General features: G+C 44.8%; 1 protein-coding gene across 3 annotated transcripts in view; it reads left to right on the top strand.

Annotated features, from left to right (window-relative positions):
• SCFD1 (sec1 family domain containing 1) overlaps positions 1-15,912 on the top strand; it is a 194,554-nt gene that overhangs the window by 61,839 nt on the left and 116,803 nt on the right. For all 3 annotated transcript variants that reach the window (XM_063947445.1, XM_063947446.1, XM_063947447.1), the window contains exons 11-14: positions 2,221-2,360; positions 3,793-3,883; positions 7,869-7,942; positions 8,458-8,539. In XM_063947445.1, coding sequence (XP_063803515.1) covers positions 2,221-2,360; positions 3,793-3,883; positions 7,869-7,942; positions 8,458-8,539 — 387 coding nt within the window. The remainder of the gene's footprint in view (positions 1-2,220; positions 2,361-3,792; positions 3,884-7,868; positions 7,943-8,457; positions 8,540-15,912) is intronic.

Here is a 15,912-nt window from a genome sequence, read left to right on the forward strand (position 1 = left end):
CACACCCATACCTAAAGTCTTCTTAAAGAGCCCATGTCTCCTGCGGAGCCCGTCTATTCCCCATGGTCCTTACGGAGTCCCCAGCATCCTCTACGGACTACGAGAAAAAGATTTACCGGTAGGTTTAAAATCTTATTTTTACCCATACATATAAGCTGGATGCCGCACTCACAGTGGTGGATACGGAAATGTTTGGGAAACATGGAGTTCTGTATGAGCTTGTATTCATAGCTTTCCTTTTTGTATAAGGCATTTGGTTCTGACTATAATCTTATCAAGAGTAATACATGTATGCTATACAGACTTATAGGCCCCACAGTGTCTAGGCACCAACGATGAACGATGTGCGGCCCCGCGCTCATTCATTGTTGGTGCCCCGTCGCTTGTGCATGCAGGCCAATATGGACGATCTCATCCATATTTGCATGCACTGCTGTGGAGCCGGGTGACGGGGATAGTGAAGGAACTTCACTCCCCCCGTCACCTCCCCCCTGCTGCCGGGTTGCCCGTCTGCCATATCGGCCGTCGGGCAACTCGGCGGCGGGTCGCCCAGTCTGTAGGGCCCATTACTACCCAGCACCATAGTGATTAAATAGTATTTATTCTTAAATGTATAAAATGTAATCTGTCATTTTGTAATACAGTATTACTGCAAACTAATTCTGCAACTGGATTTGTTCATCAATCCGTGATCTCTGCTACAAGAGAAACAGTTAACTGTGTTGTTCCCTTCTGCATCATGTCTGTAATATGTGAATCGGTGCAGGAACATTGCACCAGAGCTCTGCTGTCCTGTGGTTGGGTGCTTGGAAGGAAACTGGAGTCAGTTGCCACGTTTGGAATCTGTCTGAAGTTGACAGTGAGCGTATCCTCCTCAGGTGTTTATTCTCTGCATGTAAAGTAGTATTAAGATGAGAGTTACAGAAAAATAACAGATTGAGTAGAGCATGATCCAGAAGGACCACGGGGAGAAATGGAGTATACGGAATAGAGAGCGAGAACCTGCACAGCCTTGTTTGCCGGAGTTGTGTACTTCTGTGAAATTGTGTAGTTTCTTGTGTTGTTACTAGCATACATACTTGAAACAAAATGTGTTGTTTTCTTTATTTCTTATCCTGTGCGTGAGTTAGTTTAATAGTGGCACATGGTCTGCTGTAGAGGTCCTAGTCTACCGTCATCATTAACTCCGTATTTACTATACATACCCCCATTACTGTGATTTCTGTTTGCTGTTTACGCTGCTCCTGCAGGTATATAACCATTTTCACATTCCATACGGTGGTAAGGATGGGCTGCTCCAGTCATCTGAAATCTAATCGGGGAAGAAGTACGAGCAAGCTCCAGTTTCCTTGCAGCCTTTTCTTTAAACCTTACAGGTTGCTTCCATTTTTTTTAAGTCATTGGTCATTTTCCCTGAATAAACGAATTACCTGCTGAATAGTCAGTCCGCAGTTCTAGGCGCTAGTGTCCAAAATGCATGCAGAACTTTTTCTATTTTATTTATTTTTTGTAGCAGGAGATTTTTGCTGAAGTTTGCAGTCTGAGTTCTGGTACATATGAAGGACCTATGTATGTTGTTCATCTTAAATCAGATTTTATTGAGATGATGATGATGATGATTATTACCCCGTATTTATATGGCGCCACAAGGGATCCGCAGGGCCCAATTACAGAGTACATAAATGAAAAATCAAAACAGGAAAATAGTGATTTACAGTTGAAGACAATATAGGAGAAGTACAGGGTAAATAAACACTGAAATAAGTATCAGGGTGGCAGAAAACGGGATTAGGTGCCGTCAAGGATGGTTGAAAAGGATTAGCATATGAGGGTTGAGGGCCCTGCTTGTAAGAGTTTACATTCTAAAGAGGAGGCGCAGACAGACAGGGGTGACACAGATGGGGTAAACAGTGAGCGTAGAACGGAGTGTTAGGATGAGATTAGGCTGGGATGGTACTGGAATCCCGGCGGTTGGAATCTGGACAGTCAGAATACCGATATCAGCATGCCGGCGTTCAGAATCCCCCATAGTGCCTAACTCTCACCCTAGTAGTCCCTAGCTCTAACCTCAGTACTTGCCGTCAGGATACTGACCATTGATATGCCGTCATCGGCATTCTGACTGCCGGGACCATGACCACATCCCATTTTAAGTTTTCAGTCCCCTACAGGCAAAAACGTGTAGAATGTGCATCAATGCCATCTCTTCATCTTTTGTAGGATTTTCATCTTAACAGAGTCAATCTAGAGGAGTCCCCAGCGGCGGAAAGCAGTCCTGCAGGTGCCCGGCCCAAGAAGAAGAACAAGAAGTCTTACGATCTAACGGTGGCAGATAAATTCTGGCTAAAGCACAAAGGCAGGTATGTGATAAGTGTTGGGGTGGATCATAGACTTCACATGTATGTGATCTTTATGAGCTGCAGACACTGGTTTATACAATCTTAAATGCAACTTTGCTCACCTTTGCCAACAGCCTCAACTCTCATCTTTGTTCTTAGAGGGTGACAAATTTAGGCCCATTAGTTCTTGTTTTTGTTTTTTTATTGAACCTGCCCTTTCTTGATTTTTTTCTTTTTTCTTTTCTCAGAAATTTACTGTATTATAGGTTTATGCACCATGGGCCTTATTTAAGTGTGTTGGCAAACCAAAAAAGCACACTAATGGGCAAAACAGTGTGCACTGCAGGTGGGGCAGATGTAACATGTGCAGAGAGATTTAGATTTGGTTGGGGTGTGTGAAAACTGAAATCTAAATTGCAGTGTAAAAATTAAGCAGACAGTGCACAGAAACAATATAACCCACCCGTCTAAATCTCTCTGCACATGTTACATCCGCCCCATCTGCAGTGCAACATGGTTTTGCCCATCAATGTGCTTTTTTGGTTTGCTAACAAACCTAAATAAGGCACTGTGGGGTGTATTTAATTCAGCAACAGTTGAATAGCGCCGGGAGTTAGCTCCCGTCGCTATTCAATTCAGCTCAAGTTAAGTCGGCGAAGGCCCGTTCTCGCGGACTTAACAGGTTGAATTGTCGGGAGAACGGGCATTCTCCGACTTAGCTCCCCGGCGCGAGGCTGACCCCGCCGCGATGCTGATTCCCGACAGAATCAGCCTCGCGCCGGCACTTTTGTCGGATTTCCTCTCTCATCCCCCGGGGGTGAGATAAGAATTCCCGACAATTAGTGTCACTTGGCGCTGTATTGAATAGCGCCGGGAGCTATCTCCCGGTGCTATTCAACTGTCGCTGAATTGAGTCGACCCCTATGTAGCTTTTTGTATGCTTTCCCTAATGACTGTATTTGACTATTTTCAGCGGCTTTCGCATACTCTGAACAATGACATGACACCATCTGTTGGTAGTTTATTTTTCCTATTTGCCTTCTGCAGTTATTGTATGAAGACGTTACAGTGAACTATCTTGATTTGCAAACAATTTGTGCTATTCACTTATTAAATCTCTTTGCTTCTTTTTCTTCTCCAATACGCAACCGTTTTCTGACCGTACACTATAGCAGATGTATTCAACATATACTGCCCTCCAGCTGCTGTGGAACTACACATTCCAGTATGCCGTGCCACAGTTTTAGCATGCCCCAATAGCAAAACAGTATCAGCGCATGCTGGGATGTATAGTTCCACAGCAGCTGAAGGGCCGCATACTGTAATTTCCTTTTTCTATAGTCTTTCTTTCTCATACTTTTGTTTTGCATGTTTCACAGCAGAATATGTATTAATGTAGTGGATGGGAACAGTCCGCAGTACATACTAGAGCAGTTTTTCTCATTCTCCATAGCCCCTTTCCTGAGGTTGCCGAATCAGTGCAACAAGAGCTGGAGTCCTACCGCAGTCAAGAAGATGAAGTGAAAAGACTTAAAACCATAATGGTACGGGGTATTCCTAAGCATACACCATGCAAAATATGGTTGTATTAATTTTCCATTTAAATGTTTCCGACAATGTTATGTATGTTGCAGCATTGAAATAAACTTTGTGTCAGACTAAACCAACAGTAGAACCAAGGGCATAGCTTAATATAGTGCAGTGCAGGCACTGCATCCACACTGGGGCAAAGTTGATGGAATTTGGCCTTTTGCGTGGCAAATAGTTCTTGTCCTTTATTGTGTAGTAGCCTTACTGACTGCTATGCTTGAACTGTGCTCTCCATAAGCAAATGTAGTGAGGAGCAGTCAGTGTGAGCTATTGTATGAGATGCTGTGGTGTCTCCTGGTCTTGGCGAGCGCTGTGGTGTCTCCTGGTCTTGGCGAGCGCTGTGGTGTCTTCTGGTCTTGGCGAGCGCTGTGGTGTCTCCTGGTCTTGGCGAGTGCTGTGGTGTCTCCTGGTCTTGGCAAGCGCTGTAGTGTCTCCTGGTCTTGGCGAGCGCTGTAGTGTCTCCTGGTCTTGGCGAGCGCTATGGTGTCTCCTGGTCTTGGCGAGCGCTATGGTGTCTCCTGGTCTTGGCGAGCGCTGTGGTGTCTCTTGTTTTTGGATGTCGGTGAGTCCGAGAAGGAGGAGATGCTCTAACTTGGTGGTTGTTGCTTAATCAGAGTGTTAATGATATGTGATATGAGATAGAGTTGAGGATAAGGGTATGAGCAAAGGAGGAATTGCTGGACACTTTAAGATCCCATTGGTACACAAAGTAAGGGGCGTGCCTGTTATCCATGTTTAATCTGCACTAGACCAACAGGTCTCAAGAGGTTGGAAGACCGGTGCCATAAAGGTTTGGTCACCTGCACATGGAGGTTATTCTGTGAGTTCAGTGTTTCATTACACATTTTTATATTTCATACAGGGGCCTAAGTGTACATTAACAAGTGGGGAAGGATATACAAGGTCATGTGTTGGCATCAATTGAAATAGGAGGTCATGCTGTTTTGTGGCTGTGACTGTATTATTGCAGATCTTTGTGATGCGTGGCAGCTTTAATCGATATTCGATGTGAAAGCATAAAATCATTCTGGTCTACACAGTCACTTGGTGGTAGCTAGGAGGATTGGGTGTCCTGGCACTTTAATGAAGGTCTTCTACACTGCTCTCCACAGGGTCCTGCTGCCAGTATAGGCGCTTAGTAAAAGTGTGCTACTCCTGTAGAACCATGCATCTTGATAATGCTTTGTCTGGTAGTGCTAATGCAGGTTGAATGCGGGGGAATGTGTGGTTCTCGGATTGAAAAGGGACTCACCAGCACATGGGAAACCAGGAGGTAGTTGCAGGGTCTTCTTGCTCACCTGCAACCCACACCTGACAAGCACTTACTGCATGGCATTGCTGATAGTGAATAGAGCATTACTGGAAGTCACATAGAAATCCCCAATGGCATTAGGAAAGTAAGGATTTGGTATATTTATGGATGAAAGGAAGAAGATTGCTGATAACAGAGGATTGGAACTAAGGAAAAGAGTAAGACCAGTGGCGCAAAAAAAGGGAACATGAAAAAGACAACACAACCTGAATTATTTTACAAGTGGATGTAGTTGTCGACAATCTTGATTTATCCTTCCCTTGACAAACACAGATCCACTCCAAGTAATGCAACCTCAGAAGAAAAGGAATTTAGTGCAACACTGTCGGATAAATTAAGAATCTCAATTTATTAATTCATTCCACTCACATGTAGGATTAAAAATATTACATGTTATAAGTCTCCAAACTTATTCAGGCACAGAATCCTTTTTCATATTTCTTCTGATCAAACCTCGGAGGGAAACATACTTTTAGTGCAACACTGTTGGACTTTCATACAGATTTAATTTACAATTAAAGTCCAACAGTTTTGCACTAAGTGTTTCCCTCCGAGGTTTGATCAGAAGAAATATGGAAAAGGATTCTGTGCCTGAATAAGTTTGAAGACTTATGACATGCAATATTTTTATTCCTACATGTGAGTGGAATGAATTAATAAGTTGAGATTCTTAATTTATCCGACAGAGTTGCACTAAATTCCTTTTCTTCTGAGGTTGCATTACTTGGAGTGGATCTGTGTTTGTCAAGGGAAGGATAAATCAAGATTGTCGACAACTACATCCACTTATAAAATAATTCAGGTTGTGTTGTCTTTTTCATGTTCCTTTTTTTTGCGCCACTGGTCTTACTCTTTTCCTTGGTTTTTGTCACTGTCTGTGGGTTTGGTGAACCTATTGAGTAAAACTGGGCTGCACTGAAAGGGTTAATTGTGCAAAGATAAGGCTATCCTTCTAAAAAAAAATCTGAAGATTGGAACTGTTGTCTGTAAAAACAGAATATTGTGTTTTTTGTTTTATTTTTTATTTTTAAAAAAAAGGCAAACAATGACAAAAATATAAAATGGGGGCTGCAGAGAATGAAATGACCGGTAAGGTCTATTGGTAAAACAATTAAAATACTTGTAAAAAGACTATAAAAGTACACGCTTGTCATGATGCTTTGCTATTACTACCGGTCATGGGGTTGAACTGTATACTGGTAATGAGGCTGTACACTGAACAACAGTATATGCAAGGACTGTCTTTGTTATACTACACTGGGTAACTGGGATGACCGGTGCTAAGCCATCTGAGGTAAGACCCACATCCTAGACATCCTAGACATGGTGCTCAACAAAGCTTAGAGAAACCAGTACAGAAGCTGAGCTCTATCTCCCCCTGCTAGGTTACAATTGTGAAATAGAATGTAGAATGTGATTAATATTTATAATTAAGACAATTCCGTAACTTCTACATTTGCTAAGCCTGAAAAATGCCATTTATATCTAGCTCTGGAGACTTTGCGTAAGTAATTGGAGAAGGGTGGAGTTACTCGGAAGCAGGAATTGTTGAAGCTGAGCATTTATCTTTTCTCTTGAGCCAGTCTGGAACCAGATCGAGGTTAATAGAAGGGGAAATCTGGAACACTGCCAAAACTAAAATATAGTTTATACATGTTCATGTACAAAAAGGCATCTATAGTGTGACTATTAGCTTTCATTTATATTTAGCGCCTAAATATTTGAAGAGTTTTGTTTCATGTAGCTTCTGTTTTACCTTGGCAAACATGAATGTTATTGTCAGTGGTTATAGAGGTCCTGCACCGTTCCGTATTATGTATTTTTGTGGGGTATACAGTATCCCTATATTTAAGTGGTTGTCTCTAAAACCCCTTTTCCACTAGCTCCTTAAAACACGGGTAAATGCGCGGGGGCGCGCATTTACCCGTGTTTTTCCCTAGTGGAAACGGGTCCCCCGGCAAATTCCCGGATCAAGTGATCCGGGAATGCTACCCTGGTAGCTAGCAGGGTTGAACACGTGTTCAACTCGGCTAGCTGTCTAGTGTGAACGGGAGCCGTGTCGAGGTGACACGGCTCCCGTTCACAGTGCATAGGGAAGGCGGCGCTGGGAGATCATGTGATCTCCCAGCGCTGCCCCTGTCGCGTCACTAGCGCGTCACCAACCCGGCAATTGCCGGGTTAGTGAGCGCTGTCTGCAGGGGGCTGTAGCACGGGTCGCAGAGGGGTGCTGAAAACTGTTTATTCCGCCTCAGATGGTAATTCATTTAATCGTGATAAAATACCATAGATAATGCCCAGAGGGCTAATTCAATTAGCCCCAACCACTGGCAGTATTGTGGTTTTTTTTTTTTTCTTTCACCTGCCCGAGGCAGGAGGAAAAATAATCTACGATAACGAAAACACAGATCTGGGAGTTTATCCTGGATTCATGTGTTTTTAGTGCAAAAACAGGTCACTGTCTCGGCGGAAAAAAAATGGTCCGTAATTGAATTGCCCGATACCACCATCGGGCAATAAACTGCAGTAATGTCCCATGTTTTTCACGGTAGACTTTAATGTGATCCATTGAATTCCTCTTATAGTGCACCTCCTATTTCTTTTCTGCTAAATGGTGGTTGTTGTTTCAGGGACTGGAAGGTGAAGATGAAGGCGCAATCAGCATGCTATCCGACAACACAGCCAAACTAACGTCTGCGGTCAGGTATGCGCTGCTTTCTGCTGTTGGAACACTTGGCCACCTCACCTGAGCATTGTACTGTTGCAGTGTGCACTAACTGGTTCATACAGCGTAGGCTGAAACTGAACCATCATGAAATAAGTGTAATTGTTTGTGCTGAAGCTGGTTTAGCGAAGGTGTCTGGGTTGGTTTTTAAAGAAAGAAAGAGAACTGTGATCAGTGTTAGGTTTCCACTGCTGACAGTTGTTTTTCTGTTCTTATTTTTTTATTAATGATTTATTTGACAAACCATTTTTATCAGATGACATTCTGTGGGGCAGTTCAATTATTGATTTCAGGGAAATCTGGGAGAGAAACACCTTGCTTGTTTTTGCTCTCATTTCTATGGCATGCAAGGGTTGTAATCCTGCCAGGAACCTTACCGCTGCTTGAATTTGCCCCTCAGTACAGTATCTAAGGTTTTCAACATACAGTACGCCCCTCCATCCCCGTATTCCCGGCCTAAGGAATTGAACTACATCTTTATTATGTTCTTTCAGCTCTCTTCCTGAGCTCCTTGAGAAGAAGAGACTCATAGATCTCCACACAAATGTTGCCACTGCAGTGCTGGAGCATATCAAGGTCAGTTGTAACTGTGAACTGCACACATAACAATACATATGGCAACCGTTATAAAATGCTTAATAATCTAGTCTCAGGCAAAGTTGTTATGGTTTTTTCACAAGTTGCTAAACCGTTTGTACTGAATGGAATGATGACGCTTCTCATCATTTGCATAGAAATAGAAAATGGAAAGCGGACGAATCCTGCGCTTCTCTCCGTTGTTGCAATTTAGTCAAATTCCATATGTTTTAGCCAGCGATTTGACCAGATCGTTTAGAACTGTGGCTAAACGGTTCTAATTAGAGATGAGCGCCTGAAATTTTTCGGGTTTTGTGTTTTGGTTTTGGGTTCGGTTCCGCGGCCGTGTTTTGGGTTCGAACGCGTTTTGGCAAAACCTCACCGAATTATTTTTGTCGGATTCGGGTGTGTTTTGGATTCGGGTGTTTTTTTCCAAAAACACTAAAAAACAGCTTAAATCATAGAATTTGGGGGTCATTTTGATCCCAAAGTATTATTAACCTCAAAAACCATAATTTACACTCATTTTCAGTCTATTCTGAATACCTCACACCTCACAATATTATTTTTAGTCCTAAAATTTGCACCGAGGTCGCTGTGTGAGTAAGATAAGCGACCCTAGTGGCCGACACAAACACCGGGCCCATCTAGGAGTGGCACTGCAGTGTCACGCAGGATGTCCCTTCCAAAAAACCCTCCCCAAACAGCACATGACGCAAAGAAAAAAAGAGGCGCAATGAGGTAGCTGTGTGAGTAAGATTAGCGACCCTAGTGGCCGACACAAACACCGGGCCCATCTAGGAGTGGCACTGCAGTGTCACGCAGGATGTCCCTTCCAAAAAACCCTCCCCAAACAGCACATGACGCAAAGAAAAAAAGAGGCGCAATGAGGTAGCTGACTGTGTGAGTAAGATTAGCGACCCTAGTGGCCGACACAAACACCGGGCCCATTTAGGAGTGGCACTGCAGTGTCACGCAGGATGTCCCTTCCAAAAAACCCTCCCCAATCAGCACATGATGCAAAGAAAAAGAAAAGAAAAAAGAGGTGCAAGATGGAATTATCCTTGGGCCCTCCCACCCACCCTTATGTTGTATAAACAAAACAGGACATGCACACTTTAACCAACCCATCATTTCAGTGACAGGGTCTGCCACACGACTGTGACTGATATGACGGGTTGGTTTGGACCCCCCCCAAAAAAGAAGCAATTAATCTCTCCTTGCACAAACTGGCTCTACAGAGGCAAGATGTCCACCTCATCTTCACCCTCCGATATATCACCGTGTACATCCCCCTCCTCACAGATTATCAATTCGTCCCCACTGGAATCCACCATCTCAGCTCCCTGTGTACTTTGTGGAGGCAATTGCTGCTGGTCAATGTCTCCGCGGAGGAATTGATTATAATTCATTTTAATGAACATCATCTTCTCCACATTTTCTGGATGTAACCTCGTACGCCGATTGCTGACAAGGTGAGCGGCGGCACTAAACACTCTTTCGGAGTACACACTTGTGGGAGGGCAACTTAGGTAGAATAAAGCCAGTTTGTGCAAGGGCCTCCAAATTGCCTCTTTTTCCTGCCAGTATAAGTACGGACTGTGTGACGTGCCTACTTGGATGCGGTCACTCATATAATCCTCCACCATTCTATCAATGTTGAGAGAATCATATGCAGTGACAGTAGACGACATGTCCGTAATCGTTGTCAGGTCCTTCAGTCCGGACCAGATGTCAGCATCAGCAGTCGCTCCAGACTGCCCTGCATCACCGCCAGCGGGTGGGCTCGGAATTCTGAGCCTTTTCCTCGCACCCCCAGTTGCGGGAGAATGTGAAGGAGGAGATGTTGACAGGTCGCGTTCCGCTTGACTTGACAATTTTGTCACCAGCAGGTCTTTCAACCCCAGCAGACCTGTGTCTGCCGGAAAGAGAGATCCAAGGTAGGCTTTAAATCTAGGATCGAGCACGGTGGCCAAAATGTAGTGCTCTGATTTCAACAGATTGACCACCCGTGAATCCTTGTTAAGCGAATTAAGGGCTGCATCCACAAGTCCCACATGCCTAGCGGAATCGCTCCCTTTTAGCTCCTTCTTCAATGCCTCCAGCTTCTTCTGCAAAAGCCTGATGAGGGGAATGACCTGACTCAGGCTGGCAGTGTCTGAACTGACTTCACGTGTGGCAAGTTCAAAGGGCATCAGAACCTTGCACAACGTTGAAATCATTCTCCACTGCACTTGAGACAGGTGCATTCCATCTCCTATATCGTGCTCAATTGTATAGGCTTGAATGGCCTTTTGCTGCTCCTCCAACCTCTGAAGCATATAGAGGGTTGAATTCCACCTCGTTACCACTTCTTGCTTCAGATGATGGCAGGGCAGGTTCAGTAGTTTTTGGTGGTGCTCCAGTCTTCTGTACGTGGTGCCTGTACGCCGAAAGTGTCCCGCAATTTTTCTGGCCACCGACAGCATCTCTTGCACGCCCCTGTCGTTTTTTAAAAAATTCTGCACCACCAAATTCAAGGTATGTGCAAAACATGGGACGTGCTGGAATTTGCCCATATTTAATGCACACACAATATTGCTGGCGTTGTCCGATGCCACAAATCCACAGGAGAGTCCAATTGGGGTAAGCCATTCCGCGATGATCTTCCTCAGTTGCCGTAAGAGGTTTTCAGCTGTGTGCGTATTCTGGAAAGCGGTGATACAAAGCGTAGCCTGCCTAGGAAAGAGTTGGCGTTTGCGAGATGCTGCTACTGGTGCCGCCGCTGCTGTTCTTGCGGCGGGAGTCCATACATCTACCCAGTGGGCTGTCACAGTCATATAGTCCTGACCCTGCCCTGCTCCACTTGTCCACATGTCCGTGGTTAAGTGGACATTGGGTACAACTGCATTTTTTAGGAGACTGGTGAGTCTTTTTCTGACGTCCGTGTACATTCTCGGTATCGCCTGCCTAGAGAAGTGGAACCTAGATGGTATTTGGTAACGGGGGCACACTGCCTCAATAAATTGTCTAGTTCCCTGTGAACTAACGGCGGATACCGGACGCACGTCTAACACCAACATAGTTGTCAAGGACTCAGTTATCCGCTTTGCAGTAGGATGACTGCTGTGATATTTCATCTTCCTCGCAAAGGACTGTTGAACAGTCAATTGCTTACTGGAAGTAGTACAAGTGGGCTTACGACTTCCCCTCTGGGATGACCATCGACTCTCAGCGGCAACAACAGCAGCGCCAGCAGCAGTAGGCGTTACACGCAAGGATGCATCGGAGGAATCCCAGGCAGGAGAGGACTCGTCAGACTTGCCAGTGACATGGCCTGCAGGACTATTGGCATTCCTGGGGAAGGAGGAAATTGACACTGAGGGAGTTGGTGGGGTGGTTTGCGTGAGCTTGGTTACAAGAGGAAGGGATTTACTGGTCAGTGGACTGCTTCCGCTGTCACCCAAAGTTTTTGAACTTGTCACTGACTTATTATGAATGCGCTGCAGGTGACGTATAAGGGAGGATGTTCCGAGGTGGTTAACGTCCTTACCCCTACTTATTACAGCTTGACAAAGGGAACACACGGCTTGACACCTGTTGTCCGCATTTCTGGTGAAATACCTCCACACCGAAGAGCTGATTTTTTTGGTATTTTCACCTGGCATGTCAACGGCCATATTCCTCCCACGGACAACAGGTGTCTCCCGGGTGCCTGACTTAAACAAACCACCTCACCATCAGAATCCTCCTGGTCAATTTCCTCCCCAGCGCCAGCAACACCCATATCCTCCTCATCCTGGTGTACTTCAACACTGACATCTTCAATCTGACTATCAGGAACTGGACTGCGGGTGCTCCTTCCAGCACTTGCAGGGGGCGTGCAAATGGTGGAAGGCGCATGCTCTTCACGTCCAGTGTTGGGAAGGTCAGGCATCGCAACCGACACAATTGGACTCTCCTTGTGGATTTGGGATTTCAAAGAACGCACAGTTCTTTGCGGTGCTTTTGCCAGCTTGAGTCTTTTCAGTTTTCTAGCGAGAGGCTGAGTGCTTCCATCCTCATGTGAAGCTGAACCACTAGCCATGAACATAGGCCAGGGCCTCAGCCGTTCCTTGCCACTCCGTGTGGTAAATGGCATATTGGCAAGTTTACGCTTCTCCGACGACAATTTTATTTTAGGTTTTGGAGTCCTTTTTTTACTGATATTTGGTGTTTTGGTTTTGACATGCTCTGTACTATGCCATTGGGCATCGGCCTTGGCAGACGACGTTGCTGGCATTTCATCGTCTCGGCCATGACTAGTGGCAGCAGCTTCAGCACGAGGTGGAAGTGGATCTTGATCTTTCCCTAATTTTGGAACCTCAACATTTTTGTTCTCCATATTTTAATAGGCACAACTAAAAGGCACCTCAGGTAAACAATGCAGATGGATGGATTGGATACTAGTATACAATTATGGACGGGCTGCCGAGTGCCGACACAGAGGTAGCCACAGCCGTGAACTACCGCACTGTACTGTGTCTGCTGCTAATATATAGACTGGTTGATAAAGAGATAGTATACTCGTAACTAGTATGTATGTATAAAGAAAGAAAAAAAAACCACGGTTAGGTCACTGGTATATACAATTATGGACGGGCTGCCGAGTGCCGACACAGAGGTAGCCACAGCCGTGAACTACCGCACTGTACTGTGTCTGCTGCTAATATATAGACTGGTTGATAAAGAGATAGTATACTCGTAACTAGTATGTATGTATAAAGAAAGAAAAAAAAACCACGGTTAGGTCACTGGTATATACAATTATGGACGGGCTGCCGAGTGCCGACACAGAGGTAGCCACAGCCGTGAACTACCGCACTGTACTGTGTCTGCTGCTAATATATAGACTGGTTGATAAAGAGATAGTATACTCGTAACTAGTATGCATGTATAAAGAAAGAAAAAAAAACCACGGTTAGGTCACTGGTATATACAATTATGGACGGGCTGCGGAGTGCCGACACAGAGGTAGCCACAGCCGTGAACTACCGCACTGTACTGTGTCTGCTGCTAATATATAGACTGGTTGATAAAGAGATAGTATACTCGTAACTAGTATGTATGTATAAAGAAAGAAAAAAAAACCACGGTTAGGTCACTGGTATATACAATTATGGACGGGCTGCGGAGTGCCGACACAGAGGTAGCCACAGCCGTGAACTACCGCACTGTACTGTGTCTGCTGCTAATATATAGACTGGTTGATAAAGAGATAGTATACTCGTAACTAGTATGTATGTATAAAGAAAGAAAAAAAAACCACGGTTAGGTGGTATATACAATTATGGACGGGCTGCCGAGTGCCGACACAGAGGTAGCCACAGCCGTGAACTACCGCACTGTACTGTGTCTGCTGCTAATATATAGACTGGTTGATAAAGAGATAGTATACTCGTAACTAGTATGTATGTATAAAGAAAGAAAAAAAAACCACGGTTAGGTCACTGGTATATACAATTATGGACGGGCTGCCGAGTGCCGACACAGAGGTAGCCACAGCCGTAAACTACCGCACTGTACACTGGTTGATAAAGAGATAGTAGTATACTCGTAACAACTAGTATGACGACGGTATAAAGAATGAAAAAAAAACCACGGTTAGGTGGTATATAATACAATTATGGTTGGACGGACTGCCTGCCGAGTGCCGACACAGAGGTAGCCACAGCCGTGAACTACCGCACTGTACACTGGTTGATAAAGAGATAGTAGTATACTCGTAACAACTAGTATGACGACGGTATAAAGAACGAAAAAAAAACCACGGTTAGGTGGTATATATTATAATACAATTATGGATGGACGGACTGCCTGCCGAGTTCCGACACAGAGGTAGCCACAGCCGTGAACTACCGCACTGTACACTGGTTGATAAAGAGATAGTAGTATACTCGTAACAACTAGTATGACGACGGTATAAAGAACGAAAAAAAAACCACGGTTAGGTGGTATATATTATAATACAATTATGGATGGACGGACTGCCTGCCGAGTTCCGACACAGAGGTAGCCACAGCCGTGAACTACCGCACTGTACACTGGTTGATAAAGAGATAGTAGTATACTCGTAACAACTAGTATGACTATGACGACGGTATAAAGAAAGAAAAAAAAAACCACGGTTAGGTGGTATATAATACAATTATGGATGGACGGACTGCCTGCCGAGTGCCGACACAGAGGTAGCCACAGCCGTGAACTACCGCACTGTACTGTGTCTGCTGCTAATATAGACTGGTTGATAAAGAGATAGTATACAATACTACTAATATACTGGTGGTCAGGCACTGGTCACCACTAGTCACACTGGCAGTGGCACTCCTGCAGCAAAAGTGTGCACTGTTTAATTTTAATATAATATTATTTATCATGTACTCCTGGCTCCTGCTATAACAACCTGCAGTGCTCCCCAGTCTCCCCCACAATTATAAGCTTTATATACAATACATTGATGTGCAGCACACTGGGCTGAGCAGTGCACACAGACTGAGTCACTGTGTGACTGTGTATCGTTTTTTTCAGGCAGAGAACGGATATATTAAATAAAACAAACAACTGCACTGTCTCTGGTGGTCACTGGTCACTGTGGTCGTCAGTCACTAAACTCTGTCTGCACTCTCTTCTAATCTACAGTATCACAGCAATCTCTCTCTCTCTCTCTCTTCTAAATCTAATCTAAATGGAGAGGACGCCAGCCACGTCCTCTCCCTATCAATCTCAATGCACGTGTGAAAATGGCGGCGACGCGCGGCTCCTTATATAGAATCCGAGTCTCGCGAGAATCCGACAGCGTCATGATGACGTTCGGGCGCGCTCGGGTTAACCGAGCAAGGCGGGAAGATCCGAGTCGCTCGGACCCGTGAAAAAAAAAGTGAAGTTCGTGCGGGTTCGAATTCAAAGAAACCGAACCCGCTCATCTCTAGTTCTAATACAGCATGCAGGTTTTATGTTCAGGGAATCCCGGAAATCCCCAGTCCTCGCCACGCTGGAACGATGAGGTATCTCCTCCGTCCTCTATACTGGGATCCTGTGCAGTTACCGGGATCCGGTCTGAAGATCGACACTGTCTAGGTCGACAATGTTTTGGTTGACCACTATAGGTCGACAGGGTTTCTAGGTCGACAGGTCAAAAGGTCGACATACGTTTTTCACTTTTTTTTTCCTTTTTTTTAACTTTCATACTTTACCATTCCAATCGTAGTCCACGTGGATCGTTATCTGTGCCGAGCGAGCGAGGGGACGCAGTGCACTAATTGGGGTTCCCGGTCACTCTACGAAGAAAACAACACCAAAAAAAACAACCTCATGTCGAACTTTTGACCTGTCGAACTTCCTACCTATAGTGGTCG

The sequence above is a fragment of the Pseudophryne corroboree genome, chromosome 12, assembly GCF_028390025.1.
Source record: "Pseudophryne corroboree isolate aPseCor3 chromosome 12, aPseCor3.hap2, whole genome shotgun sequence".
NCBI lineage: Eukaryota > Metazoa > Chordata > Amphibia > Anura > Myobatrachidae > Pseudophryne > Pseudophryne corroboree.